The 25647-nt window shown below is 39.3% G+C and overlaps 1 protein-coding gene across 5 annotated transcripts in view; it reads left to right on the top strand.

Annotated features, from left to right (window-relative positions):
* The window catches only part of Poln (DNA polymerase nu), a 146714-nt gene that overhangs the window by 80825 nt on the left and 40242 nt on the right, over window positions 1–25647 (top strand). For all 5 annotated transcript variants that reach the window (XM_031341031.1, XM_031341034.1, XM_031341032.1 and 2 more), the window contains 3 exons: window positions 7648–7705; window positions 8620–8697; window positions 9736–9850. In XM_031341031.1, coding sequence (XP_031196891.1) covers window positions 7648–7705; window positions 8620–8697; window positions 9736–9850 — 251 coding nt within the window. The remainder of the gene's footprint in view (window positions 1–7647; window positions 7706–8619; window positions 8698–9735; window positions 9851–25647) is intronic.

The raw sequence follows: 25647 nt of genomic DNA, 5'->3' as shown, positions 1-25647 counted from the left end.
CTCTGGAGTCTAACTTCTTGAGTTCTTTGTATATATTGGGTATTAGCCCTCTATCAGATATAGGATTGATAAAGATCTTTTCCCAATCTATTGTTTGCAATTTTGTCTTACTGACACTGTACTTTGCCTACGGAAGCTTTGCAATTTTTATGAGGTCCCATTTGTCAATTCTTCCTCTTAGAGCATAAGCTATTGATGTTCTGTTCAGGAAATTCTCCCCTGTGCCCATGTGCTTGAAGCTCTTCCCCACTTTCTTTTCTATTAGTTTCAGTGTATCTGGTTTTATGTGGAGGTCCTTGATCCACTTGGACTTGAGCTTTGTACAAGGAGATAGGAATGGATAGATTTGCATTCTTCTACATGCTAACCACCAGTTGAGCCAGCACCAGCACCATTTGTTGAAAATGCTGTCTTTTTTCCACTGGATGGTTTTAGCTCCTTTGTCAAAGATCAAGTGACCATAGATGTGTGGGTTCATTTCTGGGTCTTCAATTCTATTCCATTGATCTACCTGCCTGTCACTGTACTGATACCATGCAGTTTTTATCACAATTGCTCTGTAGTACAGCTTGAGGTCAGGGATGGGGATTCCACCAGAGGTTCCTTTATTGTTGAGAATAGTTTTGGCTAACCTGGGTTTTTTGTTATTCCAGATGCATTTGCAAATTGCTCTTTCTAAGTCTGTGAAGAATTGAGTTGGAATTTTGATGGGAATTGTATTGATTCTGTAGATTGGTTTTGGCAAGATGGCCATTTTAATTATATTAATCCTGCCAATCCATGAGCATGGGAGATCTTTCAATCTTCTGAGATCTTCAATTTCCGTCTTCAGAGACTTGAAGTTTTTGTCAAACAGATCTTTAACTTGCTTAGTTAGAGTCACACCAAGGTATTTTATATTATTTGTGACTATTGTGAAGGGTGTTGTTTCCCTAATTTCTTTCTCTGCCTGTTTATCCTTTGTGTAGAGGAAGACCACTGATTTGCTTGAGTTAATTTTATATCCAGCTACTTTGCTGAAGTTGTTTATCAGGTTTAGGAGCTCTCTGGTGGAATTTTTGGGGTCACTTAAGTATACTATCATATCATAAGCAAATAGTGATCATTTGACTTCTTCCTTCCAATTTGTAGCCCTTTGATCTCCTTTTGTTGTCTAATTGCTCTGGCTAGGACTTCAAGTACAATATTGAATAGATAGGGAGAGAGTGGGCAGCCTTATCTAGTCCCTGATTTTAGTGGGATTGCTTCAAGTTTCTCTCCATTTAGTTTGATGTTGGCTACTGGTTTTCTGTATATTGCTTTTACTATGTTTAAGTATGGGCCTTGAATTCCTGATCTTTCCAAGACTTTTATCATGAAGGGATGTTGGATTTTGTCAAGTGCTTTCTCAGCATCTAATGAGATGATCATATGGTTTTTTTCTTTGATTTTGTTCATATAGTGAATTACATTGATGGATCTCCATATATTGAACCATTCCTGCATCCCTGGTATGAAGCCTACTTGATCATGATGGATGATAGTTTTGATGTGTTCTTGGATTCAGTTTGCAAGAATTTGGATATTGGCTTCTTTAGCACCCAGTTTAAGACGTGTTAGAGAAAAAATTGTAGACATGAGTTCTGTGTAATTCTATAAACTTTGTAGTCCCTGACCATTCTGCTTTCTATCCAGCTTTCAGAGTTCTTTATATTTCCTGGATGCCTAGTGACCAGGGTTTTAGTTGTACCTGATGACAGAAAGAAGGAAAATATGTTTATGCCACTTTCCTGGAGACACAGGGACAGACAAGACATGACAAGATTTAGTCAGGCATGGATTCAGACTCATACAGCAGACAGATTACAGGTAGGACAGAAGCAATGTGCTACAGAGAGATGATAGAAGACACAAGGGAGAGAAGTAGAGATTCAAATCTGGGCTTGCTCTTGGTAAAAGTACTCCAAGAGAAAGTGTGCTGATTTATTTTCATTAATGCAACACTCGTGCATTTTGGATACTCTGAAGAGCATCGGGCTCCAAAGACCTAGTAGTGTTTTTACTCTGTATTTCTATGCTGAATTTCAGAAGTCTTCCTTCAGTGTCCAGACTCAGCCTGGCATGTCAGTTAACATAAGGACACACTGGAATCTGCAGCTCCCACTTGCTGGGAAGGGGTTGTAGAAGCTCCTTTGGACTTGGGAGAGATTCTGAGAGGGAAGAGACAGTGGAGATCAGAGTTGAGCTGGGTGGCAGGGGGAAGGAGAACTCTGAAAAGGTCTTATAACCCTGCCTGTATGGGTTAGAATCCAGTGAGGGGAAGAGCCATAGGAGAGAATACAGCTCTAACAATGGTGCTATCTATGGAGCTTAGAGCTCTGTTCCTAACCCCTAAGCTTAGAGGAAGCAGTTTATAGCATCAAGTTAACACACAGTGTGTGCTTTGTAAGTAATATCTGTAGTTGTTCTTCTGCACAGTGTCCACCAAAGCAATAAGCTCCTGGGTCATGTATGCCTCTAGTGTAGAAAATGAAGGCTCCTACATCTTCCCACTTCTGTCTGCACCCTGGAAAGGAGCTGTGACTAGTACAGAGCAAGGCTGACTCTAAAAGGAAAGCATAACTGAGTTTCAGAACACAGTGGGGTCACCAGGGTTAAGTACAGGGCCACAATGGCAGACAGACCATCAGGTATTTGTTGCAGTGAGCTCACAGACTGCAGACCTGTTATGGACACTTTTTACTTATAGAAGCAGACAGGTCATAGATCCCAGGCAGAAATCATTAAAGCTAGCAAGATAAAGGTAGTCCCAAGCTGGTGGCAGGGGACATTCTTACTACTGTCATGGAGTTATGGATTCTCCTACTACCTTACTACTGATACCACTTGGGGAAGGAGAAACACAAGTAGAGAGAGAATAAGGAGGTAGGGTGAACTACACAAGTGTATGCTGTTCCATAAAACCTGAACTTGAGTTTAAAGTGCTGCTGATCTATGTATTCATTCAGCTGGATCAACACAAAACTAAACTCAAGCTGATCTACACACTTAAGGATACTTCTCAGCCTTCGGTGTCAGATGTCTTAGAAAGGAACATCTTCAGGCAGAGTCTATAGGAAGGAGCCCAGCAGATTCTTTGCCCATTCCTCATTGCCACTGCCTATGTAGTCCTAGCAAATCTAGGAAGCAGTTGCTCAGTTTTTCTCAAGTATAAAGGAAAAATGTCTCTGTGCAGCTTCCGCTAAAGTCTGCGGATCTGCTAAAGTCTGAGGAGGAGTCTTTTGCAGCCATCATCCTCAACAAACAATTTTTCACCTTATTGATAGAGACTTCTTTTACTGTATGTGGGGCATGTGTTTGTGTGTATATGTGTGTAGCCATATGCATGTGCTCATGTATGTTTGCATGTGGAAGCCCACGGTCGATACCAGAAATTTTTTCCTCATTTTTCTACCTTATTCTTTTGGCAAGATCTTTCACTCCAACTGAGGGCTCATCAATAAAGCTATGTAGTCTCCCAATATAGTTTGCTGTGGAGATCTCCTGCCTCAGCCTTATGATCCTGAAGTTACAGATGGGCCAGCATGCCCACCCAGCATTTATGTGGGTTCTAGTCGTAAGAATTCTAGGAATTCAAATTCCAGTTGTCGTGGTTGCATGGCATGCCCTTCTAGCCCCTGAGCCACTTCCCCAGCACTTACAGCTGAGTTTACATTTTTAAAATTTACTATTTGTGTGTGTGTGTTGTATGTGTATATGTGCATGTGTACATGTCACAACGTAAGTGTGGAGGTCAGAAGACAACTTTGTGTAATCTATTCTCTCCTTCCACCTTTCTATGGGTTCCAGGAATCAAATTTAGGTCGTTAGCTTCATATGGTAAGTGCTTTAGCCACTGAGCCATCTGGCCAGCCCACCTAGTAGCTGAAATGTTTTTAATTGTTTAAAAATGTTTACTGGTAAGGATGTGGAACAACAGACATTCTCATTTATTGCTGATGAGAATGAAAAATGTTATTTCTGAAGTTTGGCGGTAAACTGTAGACTTTAATAACAACTGTATCAGTATTGGTTCATCAATTGAAACAACATTCACTTCACCTTTGTCAGTTTTCCATCACTATGTCAAAATACCTGAGATAATCAATTTAGAGGAGGAGAGATGTCGTTTGTATTCCATTTATCTATAAGTATATGTATGTGTGCGCCACAGCACACTTCTGTAGACCAGAGGACAACATAGGAGTTGGTTCTCTCCTTTTATCATGAAGTTCTAGGGGATGGAACTCTGGTTATCAGTCAGAACAGATAGCAAACACCTTTACTTGATGAGCCAATGTATAAGCCCAAATTCAACAGTTTGATACAAACTGCCCTTTTATCCAATCATCAAACTCCAAAGCTTATCAAATTTATCTGAAAATTTATATCTATATAAAAATTTTCACATAAATTATATGATATATTATATGATGGCAGTTTTATAAAATATTGCTAAAACATGGAAACAAACAAAAATGTCTTCAATGGATTAGTAAACTATGTCACATCCATACAGAGAAATATTACTCAATGATAAAAAGGAATAGGCCATGAAGCCATTAAAAGATATGAGTGAGGGACTGGATTTCCTCAGTGGTTAAGAGAACTTACTATTCTTGCAGAGGACCCAGATTCAATTCCCAGCACCCACACAGTGACTCACAAGTAGACATAACTATGTATGAATAAGAATCTGAAAATTTCTTCTGACATCCCCTGGTATACACATGCAGGCCAAGCACTTATACACAAAGAATAAAATAAGAGTTCTTACAAATTAAAAGGAAAAATGAATGAATCAGAATACAGGTACCTGAGGAATAGAGAGTTGAAGCCAACCTTGGCTATATAGTGAGTCACTGCCTGAGTAGAAAATATCTAAGCTTATGATGGATCTTGTTGCTAGAGAGATGATGCAATGTGGTGAGAACATGGTCTTTCTTCACAAGCACTATTACCAGAAGAATCATGAGATTAACTGTGGGGACCCACCCTGGGTGTGGATAACACCATGTCATAGTCTGGAGGCCTAGGCAGGATAAAAGAGTGGAAGTGACTAAAAACTAACCAAGCATTGACATCACCTTTGTCAGCTTCCTGCCTGACCATGCTGTAAACTGTTCACTTCTACTATGCTCTTTCCAAGATGCCATGATGCAGTGAATCCTTTGAAATTAGAAGCCAAGATAAATCTTTTCCAAAATAAGTTTTTAAAAATCAGGTCTTTTAGTCATGGTGACACAGAAGTAACTAACCCAATGTGTTTGCTTTTACTTTGGGGGGTTTGTGGAGGGTAACCAGGAAGGGGGATATCATTTGAAAATATAAACAAATAAAATGATTAATAAAACACTTTATTCTAAAAAGAGGCCTAGAATACTGTGTGGAGATTGGTGCCAACAGGAAGAAGGTCCTGTAGACAGCCTGTGTCCTGACAGAACAACATGAGGATGACACATCACTTTGATGATCTTCCCAAGAACATAATTCTGTGCCCTCCACCCTCCACCCCCACTACCAAGACAAATCCCAACTTGTTGGGGTGGAGTTTCCTATCTAACTAGCATTCCTCAAAATTGTAAAGCATGATGAGAAACTGACAGCCAATAGTACATTAAAGAGACACGATGACTAAGTGTCATAAAAAAGAGATTAGGTTTAAAAAAATCAATGAGAACAAAGCACAGAGCTTAGAGGTTGGTAATACAACCTGTCGGTTTAGCTGCGGCCAGCTCCAAGATGCTCACAGGGTGAAACTGGAAGGGGTCAAGTGATAGTTCTTCTATCTTTACAACTTTGCTCTAAAACAAAGAGGTTATTTTTCTTTAAAAGCCATTCCATACAATAGATAATTCTATGGATGTTTCTGGTCTTCTTCATAAAAACAAAACAAAACAGAAAAAAAACCAACTTGTTTTTATTTTAGAAGTTTATTTATTGAGTTTTAATAGCTCTGCTCTGTAGATATATTGGGGACACTTCATAGAAGCAATTCTGGCAGCAATGCTTTTTCGTGTTCAGTGGTTTTATGTCCCTTTAGCATCAGTTGGAGGGCACAGCAGGGCACTGTTATAGTAGCTAGTCCTGCCCTGTTGGCTGTAAAGGCACTGATTACTCCCTGAAGTCTTCTGCTAAAGGATCCCAAACTCCCATTCATGCCTCGGCAAGTCTGCATTGGACAAAATATGCATGGCAAGGTATCAAAATATAAGGTACTATTTAATTTATCTTAGTACCTGTTAGCAATAGTGGAAGAAAACAAAGCTAAAGTCTTGTCTTTCAAGGAAGAAAAATAGGCTACAGGTTCTTCTTAGGGTGACAATCTTTCATATTACCAAAGACAAGATGTATGTTTTAACTTTTCTTGAAATGGCTAAAGTGTGCTGTGTAAATTAAATATTTGGTGAGTTTTCTTCCATCCTGTTACTTGATATATTGCCAAAAAACCTTGATTATCAAAAATATTCCTTTACAATTCATCTAAGCAAAATAAGCTTAAACTTACTACTTTCTCAGGACTAATAAAAAAAGCCCATACATTTCCTTTATTTTGGTAAAACTGCTGTCATTAAGCTGTCAGATGTATGTGTTAACTACAGTTTGGCTTGATGATGGTCTGACTCTGATAGGTAGGGAGCACTGGTCTATTTTTGACAGCTTTAGACAGTGAAATTTCTCAGAATCAGAACTTTTTACATGCTATTTACTATGTTGGAAAAAATTTCCCCTTTCCTAGTTAGATATTTCACTGTATATACTGGTCTGAATGAAAGTTAGATTTTGTCATTACCTTTTTCTTCTCTGTACAACATAACTGTATTTTAAAGCCCTTTATTCCACGACTCCTATGTATTAGTTGTTTTTAAACCAATTTTGCATTCCTAAGACAATTTTCTCTTGGTCATGATATATAACCCTTTTTCTGTATTACTGGGTTTGGTTTGTAACAGATGTGCAGCTTTGTCTTCATATAAGACCCCTAACAATTGCAGTGGGGGCAGTTTCTGACTTGGACTCTGTTCCCTGCCTTTGGGTCCCTTTCCCATAGCTGGGCTGTCCTGTCTGGCCTCAGTGGGAGAGGATGCACTTAGTCCTGATGGAACTTGATATGCCAGGGTGGGTTGGTACCCTGGCATATCAAGGGAGAGGATGGGGCAATTGGAGTGGGAGGGTGGGACTGGGAGGAGAAGGAGGGAGGCTGTGATCAGGATGTAAAGTGAATAAATTAATGAAAAAAGATGTACTTTTAAATTAAAAGAATAATTTACAGATTTCCTAGAAATCTATCTTTAGCGTGTTACAATTTTTTTTTTTTTTTTTTTTTTTTTTTTTTTTTTTTACAATTAAGAAAGTTAATAATTTGGGTTACTGGCAGGTCACTGTATGTATCTCAGGTTCACACAGGCCAGAGTCAAGGCAGTTCCCATACTTGCTGATTGTCATTTGTGGTGTCTCCACTGAAACTTTTATATTAGGCAGTTGTATTATATGATAATATGCTTTTGCATGGAGTGTTGCCATTATACATTTAATAAAATATTTAATAAATAATACTGTATTTTAAATATCATATTTGGTACAGATTAAGAGTACATATTTCAACTAAAACTATTATTTTTATTATAGAATATCCAGGGTATCTCCAAGCACCCAATTCAGATTTCTAAACCTCGGAGTTTTAAAGGTAATGCATTACTTCCCATCTTGTTAAAATCTCCAGAGCATTCCTTAAAACTCAGGAGTGTTTACAATTACTTTCTTACAATATAGCTGTTATTCTTTTCTGGAGTTCTCCTCTGTGTTTGCACGGCCAATATTTAAACCTACTGAAAAAATAAAAAGCAGCTGAAGTGATATAAGTACCTCCCTCTTAGCAGTTTATGCATTAAAATAGATGGTAATTATACCAGGGAAATCTCTCCCTTCCCACTGTCCCGCCCCCTCCAACTTCCCAATAAAGAACAAACAAATGCATACACAATAGCACTGAGTTTTAATAAAACCTAAAGTTTTCTGGAGATGTTTATAAAAGCATATGAAAATTCTTCTTTCTTTTGAGCTATCCACTTGTAATGCTGATGGCCACATTCCTTAAAAAGAAAATTCCCATCTGGTAAAGGGTGCTAGGATGTCCACTCCCGATTAGCTGTGGCCAGGTCAGTGCTGCTGCTTTGCAGTGGACATTGATCCTAAAGTCACAGTAGTACCACCAAAGCTAAGAGCATTTCTTTCTAAGTACACATCATCACCTTAAGCAGGTGTGTTTTTGTGATGTCTCCAGTGGGAAACACATAGCTGCTATAGTCCTGAGTAGATCTTCCAGTCAGTGGCGTTTAGTCTCCACTGCTTTGCTAGAGTGATTTTAGTGTCAGTGTCTGACTTTTTACTTTCTTTATCATAATTGTAGACAGAGAAGATAATTTTGATAATAGAAAAATTTGTTATCTTCAAGTGGTATTTATTTTTTAACTGAATTACTAGAAAGTCAAAAAATTTAGACTTTTATTGTGGATGATATTGAAGTATCTCTGTATGAAGAATTATTGCAACTCAGCTTACAGTGAAACTCACCACATGCTCTTGAAATGACAATTCCAGGTAAAGAAGAGGAGACTGTCACCATCTCTCCAAGAACTCTGTTTGTGCCCTCTGAAGGCCACACCTTCCTGGCAGCAGGTATATGCATAGGATGGTAGAGGGATACCACTGTCTTGTAGCTTGCTTTGTACATTTTCATTCAGTTCAAATATTTACCAAATAATGCAAAGATACATATAGAACTCATTCATGCAAATAAATCCTGAAGCAAACACTTATATGAAAGATTTCTTATGCACTTTAGGTAATAACACGTCTTTGGCTTTCAGAGTCCCCCTCATCTTGCTGTATTTTGATCCCAGATAATTCCTGCATAACTCAATCTTCTTCCTCTTCCTTTGTCTTCCCACAGTCCTTCCCCTTGCCTACTCAAGCAGCCCTGCTAGCCACCATGCTCCTGAACTTCAAGATCCTACATATAGCCTTCCATTTTTCCTCTCCTGTCTTTGTTTATTGTAAATTTTTGTTTGTTTGGTGTTTTGAGACAGGGCATCTCTGTATAGCCCTGGCTGTCCTGGAACTCACTCTGTAGACCAGGCTGGCCTAGAACTCAGAAATCTGCCTGCCTCTGCCTCAAAGAGATGGGATTAAAGGTGTGCGCCACCACTGCCCGGCTCATTGTACATTTCTTAAGGTCTAGAAACAAGGGAGCTGGCTACCCCACCATGACACCAGCTTTCCACATACACACCACTCTCTCCCAAACTATACCTTGATCCTTTTTTTTTTTCATTTCTCTCCTTCTGACATACCAAATGATTTGCTCATAAGTCTGCTAGAATCTAAATTCTATGGAGGAAGGGTTCTGTGTCTAAATTGTTAACTAACATATCCTAAGGGGATCCTAGCATACAGGGGGCCCTTCATAAAGTTGTGATAAGTGTAGAGAATGAATGAATACTGCCCATTCTGGAGGCTTTGTTAACCTTGTAAGAGGAACAACAGATTTTTGGAATTGCTGGCATAGAAAAGAGACTATATTCCTAAGGCTATGGGAGTCTGGCAGATAGGAAGAGGTGTGATGACCTTGAGCCTCACAGAGAGGCAGACTGAGAGTGGCTTGGGGTGAGTCAATGATGGGGGTACTATAAACTGACCCAGAACTCTGTCTCACAGACTTTTCACAGATTGAATTGCGCATTCTTGCACATTTATCTGGGGATCCAGAGCTTTTGAAGTTATTCCAGAAATCTGAAAGAGATGATGTATTTTCTACCCTGACTTCACAGTGGTAAGAAACAAGGCACAATAGTATCAGATTTGCAGGAATGCTAACATGATTTTAAAAGTTATTCCAAAGCTATTTTCATAAGAAAAAAGTTAAATTTTTCTGTAATTGTTAATCATTTTGAAAACAAGATTATATGACTGGGATGCCAAAAGTTTCCTAATTATGAAAGAACTGATGACTCGTCCCACTATAAACAAGGGTAGGAGGAATGGAAAGTAGGAAGTCACAGGAGAAGGGGCTCTGGTGTTGCATGTGCGATCTGTGGGCCTCCTATTAGAAGGCCATTGTCCTTTCTGTGCCTACCCACCCCCAGCCATTCAGAGGGCAGGAACATATGGACCTCAGGTGACAGCCCCCAACAGTGTGGTTCACTCTGGGAATTCCAGCAGCCAATGACTTCAAGTTTTGTTGAGGTGTGCCTCTCTGCCATCAGAGTCTACCTTCCTTTCTGAATCATCATTCTTGGGCACGAACTTTTCTTCCTCCCAGTGAAAGACCAGCCAGCTGCCTGCTAGGCAGGTGAAAAGAGCAGGTGCAGGATTATAATCTCACGTTCCCTGATCTGGATTAACAGGGTGCTCCATGGAACCACTGCAATCATCTGCTATACCTCATGTTCCAGTTAAAGGGAGGCTCTGCTCAGGTGCGGAAAAACTAGAGACTGTAACTAGCTTGGATCATGAGGGTGCTCACCTAAACAGATATGCCACTACTACCACAGAGTCAGGGTTCTGCTATAAGGAAAAGAAGGAGCATGTTGCTACTGGTGCAAGGTCCTTGCCTCAACTGTCACTGCCTCTTCAACCACAGGTGCTGACTTCCTCTCACCTTGAGTCTCTTCATTAGACTGTCCCCTGTGATTTCCTCCTTTTTCCTCACTTTCATCTCACCTCCTGAACACTCCTTGTGTCAGGAGCCTTCCAGAAAGGGTGATCCTGGCCCCTATACATGGCCCTGCCCTGGCCTCTCAAGTACTTATTTCTGTTGTTGTTATTCTTCCCCAGGACATGTGACTATCATGGGGACAGGACTGCATACCTCCAGATTAGGCATCAGCTGCTATGGTTCCCTGGTCTTCTCTAGCTAGTCCACAGCACAATGGTATCCACTTTACTCAAGCCTCTCATTACTTTGTACTCAGGAGCACCATTCTCCAACTTCATCCAAGCATGGCCTTCACTCATGACTTCAAGAGCCCTTTTGGCATGCCATCTTGACTTTTCTTAGCTTAGTTGCTCCTTGTCCAGACACATATGTACAGCAGCACCAGCTCTGTTCACTGCTGCACTGTACTAAGCTCTGGAGCTTGCAAAGCATCTGCTGATAAGTGGAGAGTGCAGAGTCTAGGCTTCCCTGTGCCTTCACCAGAACACCAGCACCACAGGCTCTTATTTTAGTAGTAAGAGTCAGGAGATATTCTGTGAGGGTGAGACTACAGTACTAATGTTTGCTAAGCTGGTCTTAAGAGTGAGTAACCATGGAAATTTTGTTTGATAGGGGCAGCAGGAAAATAGGCAGATACAAAGAATGAACAGCAGTATGGTGGTTTGAGTAAGAATGGATCCCATAGTCTCATATATCTGTATGTTTAGTTATTTAGAAGGAATTGGAGGTGTGGCCTTGTTGGAGGGAGTGTGTCACTGGGAGTGTTTGAGAATTTGAGGTTTCAAAAGCCCTTGCTAGGCCCAATCTCTCTCTTTCGGCCTGCCCATCAGGATGTAGCTCTCAACTCCTTTTCCAGTATCATGCCTGCCATGACTGTGGCCATGCTCCCTGCTGTGATGACAGTGAACTAAACCTCTGAAACTATAAGAAAGCCACCAATTAAATGCTTTCTTTTATAAGGGTTGCTGTGGTCATGGTATCTTTTCATAACAATAAAGCAGTGACTAGGACAAACAGAATTCTTACTAAGTACAATAAGAGGGGTTCTGGCTGGAAGTGAGGATATGATCAGGAGCCAAGTCTAGCTTATAAGCATTAGCTCAGAGTCTTGCCACCTACCATCTTCCAGTGACTATCTTAATTTCTGCCCTCCTCCTTAGTTATGCCCTGACCTTCTGCAATGCTGCCCTTTAATACAAGTGACTTCTAACTTGGCCAGGGCCTTCTCTCAGATACTGACTTCTTGAATCTACCAGATATATATTTGGTCCTCACTGACCTGATCCCCATGCTCAGCTGTACAGCACCTTCACCCAATGTCTGGCTGTGGGTCTGTCTATCCATCTGCTTTCACCTGCTGCTGGGATGAAGCCTTTTAGAAGACAATTATGATAGGCCCCTGTCTGCAAGCATAGCAGAGTATCATTAATAAGGAGTTGCTCTCTTCCATGGGAGGGTCTCAAGTTGGGTCAGTCATTGGCTGGCCATTCCTTCAATCTGCTCCATTTTTATCCCTGCACATTTTATAGGCAGGAAAAAAATTTGGGTCAAATGGCTATTCCAGCTTGCTGCTTGGATCCATTTGCTTAGAAAACCCTTTCAAGCCCTTTATGCCGAGATATCTATCTTTGTTGCTGAGGTGTATTTCTTATAATGCAACAGAATGATGGATCCTGCTTTTGCATCCATTCTGTTAGTCTGTGTCTTTTTATTGGGAAATTGAGTTTGTTGATGTTGAGAGATTTTTATGACCAATGATTGTTAATTCCTGTTATTTTCATGTTGGTGGTGGTAGTGTGTGTGCGTGCTTATGTGTGTCCCATCCTTTAGTTTGCTAGTGGTAATTTTTTCCCTGTGTTTTCTTAGATGTAGTTAACTTCCTTAGGTTGGAATTTTCCTTCTAGTATCTTCTGTAGGATGGAATTTGTCAATAGATATTGTTTAATTTGGTCTTGTCATGGAATATCTTGGTTTTTGTTCCAATGGTGATTGAAAGTTTTACTGGGTATAGTAGTATGGGCTGACATCTGTGGTCTCATATGCAAGAGGTACTTCCCAGGTATTTCTGGCTTTTAGAGTCTCTGTTGAGAAGTTGGGTGAAATTCTAATAGGTCTTTATATGTTACTTGGCCTTTTTCCCTTGCAGCTTTTAGTGCTTTTTCTTTGTTCTTTCTTTGTTTAGTATTTTGATTATTATGTGGCAGGAGGATTTTCTTTATGGTGCAATCTGTTTGGTGTTCTGTAAGCTTCTTGTATGATTATAGGCTTCTCTTTTATTTAGGTTGGAGAAGTTTTCTTCTATGATTTTGTTAAATACTTTCTGGGCCTTTGAGCCAAGAGTCTTTATACCTTTATCCTTAGTGTCCCAGATTTCTCAGATGTTTTGTGTCAGGAACTTTTTAGATTTAACATTTTCTTTGACTGATGTATCAATTTCTTCAATTATATCTTCTATACCTGAGATTCTCTCTTCTACCTCTTGTATTCTGCTGGTGATACTTACATTATAGTTCCTGTTCTCTTCCCTGGATTTTCCATCTCCAGGATCCATTTTCAGGTCTTGAACAGTTTTATTCATTTCCTTCACCTGATTGGTTGTGTTTTACTGTATTTCTTTAAGGGATATATTCATTTCCTCTTTAAAGCCCTGTATCATCTTTCTGAGATTGGAATTTAGGTCATCTTCTTGTACTTTCACTGTGTTAGGATTTCCAGGGTTTGCTGAACCAGAAGACCTGGGCTCTGGTGGTGCCTCTAGCCATCTGGTTGGTCTGGATGCTTGCAAGACTCCTTGGGGAGGCAGGCAGAGCTGTGGACCTGACAGTGGAGCCTAGGGAATAGTACATTGCTCACTTCTACTGGCTGTGCCCCAGGTGGACCTGAATGTTCTGTGTCCCTTAAGACTTCCTCAGGAAAGCAGGTAGTGCCACCTTGGGTTAGACAATGAAGATCAGGGGACAGCATGCAGCTCACATCTGCTGGCTGTGCCCTAGGTGGACCTGGCAGGCAGAGGATTTGGGGGTTGGGAGTCTAACCTGGATGTTCCCAGGTCCTGCAGGCCTCCTCTGGGAGGAAGGCAGAGCTGTGGGCAGGAAAATGCAGGTCTGGTAGAACACTTTCTTCCCCCTGGGATGAATAACTACTTATGAAAACTGCATGGTAAGATAAAAAAAAATGGCACATGGATTGGAAAGGAAGAAACAAATCTGCTCTATTTGTAGAAAATATGATTGTTATCCAAACAGGTGTTTTGATTTGTTTTGTTTCTATTTTGCTTTGGGTTTTTTTGTTTGTTTGTTTTGGTTTTTGGATTTTTTTGAGACAGAGTTTCTCTGTGTAGCCTTAGCTGTGGTGGAACTCAGTCAGTTGACTAGGCTACCTCAAACTCAGAGAGATCTGCTTACCTCTGCCTCCTGAGTGCTGGGATTAAAGGCATGTGCCTCCACCACCAGGTTCTAAACAGGTTTGTTTGTTTTGTTTTATGACTAGAACTAATATATGAGTTCAGCAAAGTTACAAGACTCCAAATCAACACACAAAAATCAAATCACATTTTTAAAAACTGACAATATGTAAAAAGTGAAAGTAAAACAATATTATTCATAGCCTCTGTAGAGAGACTACATCCCCCACCCACATCTTTCTTAGTTTACTCTGGTGTGAAAACCACATAGATACAGCCAGACAACAGAGTTTGGAGTTTGATAGCTTTCCTTCCTACTGATAGGAAGTGTGGTACTCCCTCCATAGCAGGCAGTGGTGGTGCGAAGCTGTCCTCAGACAAACAGTGTTCTGCCGCATGCTGTGCTGCTAAGCTAGGGTGCACAACAGTTTAGCTGTATAGAGTTGATCCCCAATTAAAATATTTTTCAGTTTAAAGTGGGCTTTTCAGGATAAAGCCCATTCATAATCAGGAAATAGCTGTTCTTAATTATTCAGTCAGCAACATTTATGCCTAAAATTAGAAATTGCTAAGCGAAAGAATCAAAGATCTAATAAATCAAGAGATATATTGTGTTTGTAGTATGGATAGCTCAGGGTACACATTAAATAGATCCATATGTTTATAATGCAATTCTTTTAAAGCCTAAGTAGTATGTTTATACACATGGAGGAGCTTATTCTAAAATATGTAAGGAAAGCATGGAGAGAAAATGCTAGACCAACTCAAACAGTCACTCTACTCGGTAAGAAGATTTCGTATACAGTGATCAAGGGATGATGAGGTTGTAGAGGGCTAGAAACATAGATCAACAGAACAGGAATGAGGAGCCATAATAATCCCTCACAAATACGCTCAACTGATTTTTGGCAAAGGTTTAATGTGAGGCAGAAAATTATCCTCTTCAGATTTGTGTCGTTTATCACACATAAAGCCAATGTGAAAGGTTCATGTCTGCTTTGCATATTATGTCTTTTCTGCATTTTATTAGCTTGTAATAGTTCAGGGAAGAACTTCCAAAATAAGAAGCTTTTAGTATTTGCATGATGGTTGCTTCCAACCTCCACAGCAGTAGTAATCTGGCATTTGTGACTTATACTATAATTAGTTGCTGTGGAAATGATTTTTATGTTCTAAACAGAGAACCAGAATAGCACATGGTAAAAATGCAAATCAAATATACTTAAAAACGCCTGCACCCTGTAAAATGCTCTGTTGTTCCAAATGCAACAACAACAACAACAAAAAAAAAAACAGTAATCAAAAATATGTAGTAAAATCTTTCAAATTGGTAACAATTTCCTAGGAAAACTTTGAAGGTTGAATAATAATTATATACAAAGATGGAGTTTAGAAGAAATCATGGAAGTGCCATAATGGTCCCTCACAAATACGCTCATCTGATTTTTGAAAAGGTTTAATGTGAGGCAGAAAATTATCCTCTTCAGATTTGTGTCAAGTTTATCACACATGAAGCCAATGTGAAAGGTTTACGTCTGCTTTGCATATTATATCTTTTCTGCATTTTATTAGCTTGTAATAGTTCAGGGAAGAACTTCCTGTTCTCACCCTTCCTCACCTGTGAGGCCACAGTCAGTGACAGAATGTAATGAAGACAAAAAAGAAGCTGTAACAAACTGTTCTTGTTGTGAGGCAAGAAGGCTATAGAATATCCTGTTTATCTGGTGCATCAGGAATCAGTCACTTAAATGTTACAGTAACAAATCCTAAAACATGGTTTTAGCTTAGGACCAGGTGCCCATCAACGAGGAACTGGCCATTGGAGATGGAAGGTGGAACTGGGTAAAACTGTCACCTATGAGAGTTAATAAAGATAATTGCACTAATAAACTTGTGGCTTTCACTTAGGTAGAACAAGGCAACAGAAGTCAAGAAAATGCTTGATAACTGTTGTCTGCTGTTGACAAAATACTGTGAAAAAGAAACTGCGGTGGTTTGAATATGCTTGACCCAGGGAGTGGCACAATTAGGGGGTGTGGCCTTGTTGGAGGAAGTGTGTCACTGTGGGGATGGGCTTGGAGACCCTCCTCCTAGTTGCCAGGAAGCCAGTCTGCTCCTTGGCTTCCTTTGGATGAAGATATCCAACTCTCTGCTTCTTCTGTGACATGCTTTCTGGACAGTGCCATGCCTTGATAATGGACTGATTCTCTGAACATGTAAGCCAGCCCCAATTAAATATTGTTCTTGAAAAGAATTGTCTTGCTGGGCAGTGGTGGTACACATCTTTAATCTAAGCACTTGGGAGGCAGAGACAGGTGGATTTCTAAGTTCAAGGCCAGCCTGGTCTACAGAGTGAGTTCAGGACAGTCAGGGCCACACAGAGCCACACAGAGAAACCCTGTCTCAAAAACACCAAAAAAAAAAAAAAAAATGTTGTCTTGGTCATGGTGTCTGTTCAGAGCAGTAAAACCCTAACTAAGACAGAAACCAACTCAAGAAACAAGTGGCCAGGATACAGGAGGGCATGAAAGAAAAATATGGGAGTCCAGAAATGTGAGTCTTGCTGATTTGAATATATAAATGATTCTCATCTCTACCCAGTAAAAGATAAGCCTTAAATGGCCTGTGGACTAAAATTCAAACAAAAGATATACCCTTGATGCCTACTTGTGGTGCCTGCAGTATCTAGAGGGGACATATCTCTTAAGTTATGTGTACATAAAGCAGACTGGAGTTAAGTGGAAGGACTGATGACATTTCTGAGAGATGTACTTCCTATATAAACATCAATGCTGACTAAAATATTCTGTAATTATTTGAGCCATAATCCCTAAGCTTTTAGTTGCCTATGGACAGGAAGTAAGCTGAGATCCATTATTCCACTTCATACATATACATCCTAAGTCCTCCTCCACCACCCAATACTTGTTTTTCTACTACCTGAAAGATCTAGCCTGAGTCCACATCCTGTGCCCTGCCTAGTCCCACCACCTCCTTCTATACTAGGCTTCTTCCAGGATCTGTATCCACCCACAGGACCACTACCTCCATTTCACACCCAGACTTCTCATTTCCTCCTCCAGGGTCTAGCCTGCTGAGTACACCTGATCTCTTCATCCATGCCTTTTCCACAATTTACCAGATTTAGCCTGGGTCCCATAACCAGTGAAAAAGCCCACTCTGGGCTTCTCAGGTCCACTGCAGAGGAGCTCTGGTCTTGGGGCAGTATTATCTATACTTGTCCATCATAACACAAAACTCATGTCATATCCAGCTTTTCCACTTAGACCTGTCTATCCTCACACTCCCAACTTGGAACAGGAATCACATCCTGCAAACTAGCCCAGTTCCCTTTGCCCACCTGACTGCATTCCACCTAAGACACCCCAAGACATCTCAAGATGCCCCCATTCTTTCTCTCCTGTGCCCCAATATAGCCATAACAAACTCAGAACTAACAAAGGAAGTCCACATGCCCAGATCTTATCAAAGGAATACCAGTTATATGAAAGATCAAGCCAGTATCTTTCTCCAGTACCTATTAGTGTATAGAAATGCTTGCCAATGAGAATTACCTAGGACTCCAAACACAAAAGTTAAAGGAATAGTCATAAATATCAGAAAAACCAAGTGTAAAGGAGGCACAAAGAAACAGCTCAATGAAATCAAGGAGATAGAACATAAGGAAGATAAATGCCTGATGAATACCCAAGAAAACACAAACATTAGGCTAATGGAAATGGTGAAGACAATCTAAGACTTGAACAGAATTCAATCAGGAAAGAGAAACATTGAAGACTGAAGATGGAATTGAAAAATGCAGAAGCCCAACTAGAAAACTCAAAGGAATCAAGCAGAAGACAGAATATCAGGTCTCAAAGTTAAAAGAGAAGATCTAGATCAAATAATCAAGGAACATGAAAAAAACTATAAAGACAAAGAAAACATATTGAAAGGTACAAGAGAAAAAAAGATTAGTCACATATACAGGAAACTCCATCAGAATAATAGCTTATTTCTCAGTGGAAACTTTGAAAGTCAGAAGAGCCTGGAGCAATATATTCCAAGTCCTAAACTAATATATCCAGCAAAACTATTTGCCATGATTGAAGGAGAAAGAATTCCCCATGATATAAACTCCCTGAAAAAACTTATATCCAACAAACTAAACCTAAGGGAAACATAGGAAGCAGTACTTGGGACTGAAGAGAGCTATGAACATAGGAAAGAGACTATAGAATTACAAAAGTATAACTATTTCAACACAAAATGTCACTGAGAACACAGAAACATCATAAGTAAACAGGATGAACACAACTAGCACATTTCAATAGTAATTTTAAATATTAATGGTCTCAATTTTTCAATCAAAAACTATAGACTGAGTGGATCAAGAAACAAAATCCGTCTCTCTGTTGCCTACAAGAAACATCTTTTAAAACCTTAGTTTTAAAGGAAGGTACCTACCACCTTAGAGTAAAAGGAGGAACAAAAGTGCTCCAACCAAAAGGGATTCCAGAAAGTGATGAGCCCTTTAAAGAAAAGAACCCATTGTGAGTGACTCTAATCCCTAGAGGAGCGAAGAGTCACCACCTAAATTTTTAATTAACTTGTAGCCTAGCAAGGCATACTAACACTCAAAAGAGCTCCCTTACAGAGCACTTTCTTCATTAGATCTCCTATGAGTCTGTGAGTGTCTGGGAATAGACATCAAGGCTGAAAGCAGACTGGCAACTATGAGAAACCAACAGAAGGCATTCCAGATCACTGAGAACTCTACCCATCTCAAGTATTCTGATGGTATTCAACTCAAGATGCAGAAAGCCAGGGTGGGACTAGAGAGCAAAGTGGTTTTTTAGAAACCCAGAAATTTGCAGTTGGCTTGTCACAGGGAGAGAGATCTCCTGTGATCTGAAAAGCTGACAGCTGGCTAGAAAGCTCCAAGAAATCCTTTATCTGCATAATTCTCGTACTGCAGACAGAAAGAGAGCTTCTGGGCCCAAGCCAAAGTGATCCAAGCCAGTAGTGATCTGCATCAAACTGATTGCAATGAAGTCAAGAAGAAACCTCACCACAGATCAAATTGACTGTGCTCCCAACCTGTGGCCCAACACGAGTAGTGTCTTTTATAGGAAGTAAGTGTTGCTTCAGTATCCAGTGTTATTTTATGTAAAATGTATATGTATGTACATTTTATATACATTTATATACATGTATATAAAATATATATTCATAATATAATAATTTATATAAATGGGGGCAAGAAATATGCCCTATAACCAAGAGAGTAAACATTCAACAGAAGTCACCCAAAGAAATAGTCCAGATATGAAACTGTGGAAGAAAGTGCTTAAAAACTATGATAAAGATGCTGAAGTGTATAGCTCTTCACAGATCATGGTTTCTGGTGGGGATAGGCAGTACAAATTAGACTTGGTGGGTTTTTTTAAGGGCACAAAAGTAGGAGGGTAGACTTGGGAGGAATAGGAAGTGAATGTGATCAAAATACATTGTATGAAATTTTCAAATAATTAATAAAAATATTATATTGAAAGAGATTGAGGATTTAGCTCAAGGCCCTGGGTTATGTCCTCAGCTCTGGAAAAAAATGTATATATACATATATACATATATGTACATACATGTATATATATATACGTATATATGTACATATACATATATATACACATACATGCACACACACATATATATACACACATATATAGATTCTTTCCTAAGATCTAATATATATATATATATATAATATATATAATAGATAATGCACTACCATGCCTGACATATTTTTTAGCATTACATATATTACATATTTTGTATGTGTGATATTATACATACTATATGTATAATATGTATGTTATATATAATGCTAAAAATATGACAGGCATGGTAGTGCATGCCTTTAATCCAGCATTCAGAAGCAGAGGCAGGTAGATCTCTGTGAGTTCAAGGCTACCTCAGTCTACATAGTGACACTCTATCCCAAAAACCAAAAAAAATCAAACAAAAAAACCAACTAAATATTTTAGATGAAAAGGTGAGCTCTAAGTGCTAACTTGAAGAACTTTAAGAAGAACTTTAAGAGATATATGAACACTGTAGGAAGGGATAATTAAGAGATAATGAACACTGTAGATAGGGATAAAATCATTAAAGTAAAGAATACCATATCAGAACAATAACAAAAAATGTAGCATGGGCCAAGTATGGTGATAGACACCTTTAATTCCAGTACTTGGGAAGCAGAAACAATGGATTTCAATGAGTTCAGATCCTGTCTGATCTACATAGTAAATTCCAGACCAGCAAAGACTACATAGTGAGATCATTTTTCAAAAAGAAGAAGAGGGAGGAGGAGAAAGAGGAAGAGGAGGAGGAGGAGGAAGAGGAGGAGGAAATAGGAAGAGAAGAAGAAAAAGGAGGCGGAAAAAAATTCACCTTAGGAAAAAATCCATTAATCTATGCTAGTATACAGAGATAAGAATGAGACACAAAGAGAAAAAGAACATGGATCACTTAAAAGCCATAAATAGGATAAAATAAAATAGATAAACATTCACAAGGAGAGAAGAAAATGAAGGTAAGGTACAATAAATATGGCTGAAAACTTTCAAAGATTGATTAACAAGAATCTATATATCCAAAAAGCTTTAAAACATTCCAAATCTTTAATGCAAAGAAAGACACAACACAATGAGCATATTAAAGTAAAATTTGTAAAACCCAAAGACAAAAAGAAAATCTTAAAAATCAGCAACTGAAGACAAGACACATTGGCAAAGGAACAATGATATAATAACAGCAAAAACAGAGATAGAAGATAATTTCCAGAGTACCCAAACAGTCTGGGATTTGTCATCTAGGAAATTACAAAAATTAAAGCCAAACAAAGACATTTCTCAGACATGCAGAAATGTGAAAAAATTTTGTCTAAGTGCTTCTTCACTAGTAGGATGACTTAAAGAATGTTCTTCAGGCTGAAGAGAAATGAGATCACACAAAGCCCCAAGTCTTCACGACTAGCATACTAGAATGGACAGAGGTGAAGCATGCTCACTTTCATTTTACATATCATGCTTTACATGTTTTATGTTTCTATAAATGTGGTTTATATATAATACTTGAATTCTGTAATACCTTTTTAAGGTTTCGAACACAGATAGAAGTAAAAGATAAAGACACCAAAAGTAAAAAGAGTGGGTAGGAGCATAGTGGGATTCTGCAGTTGTGAGACAATAGCCATGAAGTATAGAGGTACTTAAATGTAGGCTGTCAGGTCTTAAAGATGCATATGTAATCTCTAAGGTAAGACAATGCTGAAGCAATGACAGCTAAAATACTGATGGGAGAAGTAAAATGGGGTATCAAAAAATCTTGTGGTTCACCTAAAGTAATTCAAGAAAGGAAGAACAGAAAGCAAAATGCAGATAGGATAAATAAATACAATATCAAGATGGAAAGATTAAACTTAGTAGTATCAATAAACATTAAATATAAATAAGATGAAAACTCCAGTTAAAGGGCACAAATAAATATGTATCATGTAATCATAAATAGATTATTATGCTTCTCACTGCCCAGAAGTAGGGATGGAGGGGCATTCAAATTCACGAGCAAATGAAAACGTATTTCTCTCCCTTTTTAAAGAAACCTTCCCCTAACACCTTGTGATTACTGTATTGTTGGCCCAGTGTTGCTTTTCTGCTGGGCAGACAGACGCACTCAGACCCCAAGTAGACTGTGCACTTCTCCCTGCTTTCCAGAAAGCTGTCAGAAGAGTGACAGCTGACTTTGTGGGATCTGCATTGCCCATTTACCATGCCAGCCAGGTGTGATGGAGGGGTCATTCTGTCAGTGTTCATTTCCAACAGAGCTAGAGCATTGTTCTGTTCATGGACTGATGGTTTTCCTCCTTTGCTTGGCCTATCCTTGTCTCTATTTCTTACACATATGTAAGACTTTAGTAGAACAAGAATTCCACAATCACACTAGGCTTACTTGGTACCCTGGTTCAGTCCTCAGTAAACTAGTCAAGGTGGTTTATGCTTATAATCCCAGCACTCAGGAAGTAAAGACAAGAGGATCAGTACTTCACTATATAATGAGTTGGAGGACAAGGCAGATTACGTGATACAAAAACAAAACAAAACATAAAAAAACAGTCACCAAATCCCAACAGCAGCAGCAATAACAAATTTATGTTTATACAGTTTTTAAAGGAGTGAACTAGAGTCAAGCATGTTAATGAAAGCCTGTAATTCCATCACTTGGGATATGGGAGGCAAGAGAATCAGAAAATCAAGATCATCCTTGACTACATAGCAAGTTTTAGGCCAGCCTGAGCTAGAGACTGGGAGGGGCAGAAAATAAAGAATAGTTTTTATTTTTCATATATTTTTACTAAATAATTTAAAAATATGAAACAGAAATTATCAAGTTAGATAAGAAAAACAATACTTGACTATAATGCTCATTGCAAGGCAAAGCATATTTTGAAAATAAATGCTAATGTACTACATTCATATCAAAGTAAACAAGACAAAAACTGTTGCCAGTGACTAAACAAGACATTTCATAATGATAAAAAGATGGATTCATCAGTAAGATATAACAATCCTCAATCTGAATATACCTAACAAAACAACCTTAAACTAAAAAATACTTAATGTCAGCACTTCAGAAACTAAGGCAGAAAATCCCAAGATCAAGGCTAGCCTGAGCTACATAGCAAGATTCTTTCCCAAAAATAAAATACTTCATGCAAAAACTGACAAAACTAAAAACAGAAATAGGATGTACAACTCATTAATTCACTGGGAAAGTCTCATTACTTTTGCCAGAGAAATTTATCTTAAAATTCATATCAATAAATAAGCTGTACTGTATTCTTTTAATTATAGTTCTTTTAATATACCGTTTATGCCATTGGTGTCTAGCTGTGTGCATTGTTAAACAGTATTCTTCCCAAAGTACTTCTATAAGAAAGTTCTGCTGTACTCATTGATTTCAGCAAGGAACTCCTCTGGAGTGATTCAATTTCATATACCAGTTTCTTTGGTTTTGGTTTTTATTCAGCCTTATCCTCCTAAATAGTATTATTTAATCTTCCAGATTCTTCTACTGAAGAGTTGATTTAGGGATGGGGAGAGATGATTCAGTCAGTAAAGTGCTTGCTGGATGAGGACTTGAGCTCAGAGTCTTGGGACCCATGAAAAGCTAGCCCATGATGGTGAGCCTATGATTTCAGCAGAGATGATCAGTGAGACTCAGTGGCTGGCCATTCTAGCCCAGTAATTGAGCTTCAAGTTTGGTAGAAAACCTATTTCAAAAATTATTGTGGAGCTCTGTCTGTCTGTCTGTCCGTCCATCCATCTATACATACATCCCAATCATGGTCCCCCCTTGCCTCCCCTCACAGAGTCCCTTCCTTCATTTCCCCTTCCCTTCACTGAGAAAGCAGACCCTTCCCCCTCCCCGGGGATCTCACCACTCTGGAGCATTAAGTTTCTGCAGGGTTAGGTACATCCTCTCCCACTGAGGCCAGAGAAGGCAGCCCTGTTGGGGAACAAATTCCACAGATAGGCAGCAGCTTTGGGGACAGCCCCAAACTCCAGTTGTTGGGGAACTCTCATGGAGAAGGAGCTGCACATCTGCTACATATATGCTGAGGACTCAGTCCAGCCTGTGTATACTTTTTGGTTAGTCTCTAGGGTGCTTGCTTTTTAATCCCAGCTCTTAGGAGGCAGAGGCAGGTAGATCTCTATGAGTTCAAGGCCAGCCTGGTCTACAGAGCAAATTCCAGGACAGCTAGGGTTACACAGAAAAACAAAGACAAAAACAAAAAATGTGGTGGGAAGTGATTGAGGAAGATAACCAGTATTGACCTCTGACCTCCACATGCACGTGTACATATATGTATGCAATCACCTGCACACACACACACACACACACAAACACACACAGCACATAACACACATAATAATAAAATAAAAATAAATTTCTGGGCATGGTGGTGCATGCCTATAGACCAAGCTACTTGGGGGGCCAAGGGTGGAGTGTCACTTGAGTCCAGGAGTTCTAGGTTATGCTGAGTGTTTGTCCAAACTAAGTCCAGCATCAATATGCTGATCTCTGGGAGCAGACCATTTCCCTAAGGAAGAATGTACAAGCCTAGGTGAGAAATGAAGCAGGTGAAATAAAGTAGGTAAAGTAGTTGGATTCCTGACAGCCTTAACCGCCTCTAGTATTCCTACAAGCACTGTTTTTCGTATGATTTAATGCTTTGTGAACATCAGAGCTTGCCAATGTTATATTCTCAATGGTGAGGAAGTTGGGGGAGTGATTGTTGACAGTTATCATATAAGTATCTTTTTAAATTAGCTTTAAAAAAACGTTTATGTTTATGGATGTTTTGCCATCTTGAATGTCTATGCACCACATGCATGCACTGCCCATAGAGGCCAGAAGAGGGCATTTGATCCTCTGGAACTGGAGTTACAGATAGTTGTGAGCTATCGCGTGGATTCTGGGAATCAAACCCAGGTCCTCTGGAAGAGCAATCATCTTTCTAGTCCATAAATGTACTCTTAAATCTTAATGGACTACAGTACACGTAATAAGTACAGTGAATAATTTATCTGGGACCTGAAATAGAGATTTAGAGGGGAAAATTTCCCAAATTTGCCCTGTTTTCTGGACTCCCTTTTATGCCCATGAGGGTTCTCTTCCTTCATTTTCTGGTTTCCATTATTTAGGAATAAAAGTGACTGATTTCCTGGGTACTCACTTAATCTATACCTAAAACTGTTCCCCGGCTACTTTATTTAATACCACTCTTACCATCTGCAGATCAGGCTTTGAGGATGTTAGGAAACTAGTCAGAGGTGTGGCAGGAAGTTGCCAGATTCTTTCTTGCCCAAACAAATGTATTCTGTAGCCTTTGCACTGAGCCCTGAGTCACAAGGTGTCAGTGCTACTGTGTTTAGATTCTTGGATTTTTAAAAAAGATTTGTTTTTATTACTTTAAATCATGTATGCATATGCAGTGAAGTCTCTCTCTCTTTTTCTCTCTCTGTATGTACAGTTAAGTATATTTGAGTGTAGGTGCCTATGGTGGCCAAAGGCTTTATATTCCCCTGGAATTGAAGTTACAGGAGGTTGTAAGGTACCTGATGTAGGTGTTGGGAACTGAACTTCAGTCTCATGCAAGAGCAATTGCATGCTTTTAACCACCAAACCATCTCTCTAACCCTATATTTGGAATTCTGAAAGAACCTTGGCAGAAAAAGATGATCAATGCTTACATGGTACTTTGAAGAGGGAACTATTTAGACAGCTGATACACTGGGAAATGTGGAGATAGATCCAGTGGGAGCCACATAGAAAATCCAAGAAGGGCTGGGCGGTGGTGGCACACGCCTTTAATCTTAGCAATTGGGAGGCAGAGGCAGGCAGATTTCTGGGTTCTGAGTTCAAGGCCAGCCTGTTCTACGGA

This window comes from Mastomys coucha, unplaced genomic scaffold, assembly GCF_008632895.1.
Source record: "Mastomys coucha isolate ucsf_1 unplaced genomic scaffold, UCSF_Mcou_1 pScaffold22, whole genome shotgun sequence".
Classification (NCBI taxonomy): domain Eukaryota; kingdom Metazoa; phylum Chordata; class Mammalia; order Rodentia; family Muridae; genus Mastomys; species Mastomys coucha.
This window is presented reverse-complemented; position numbering and strand designations above follow the sequence as displayed.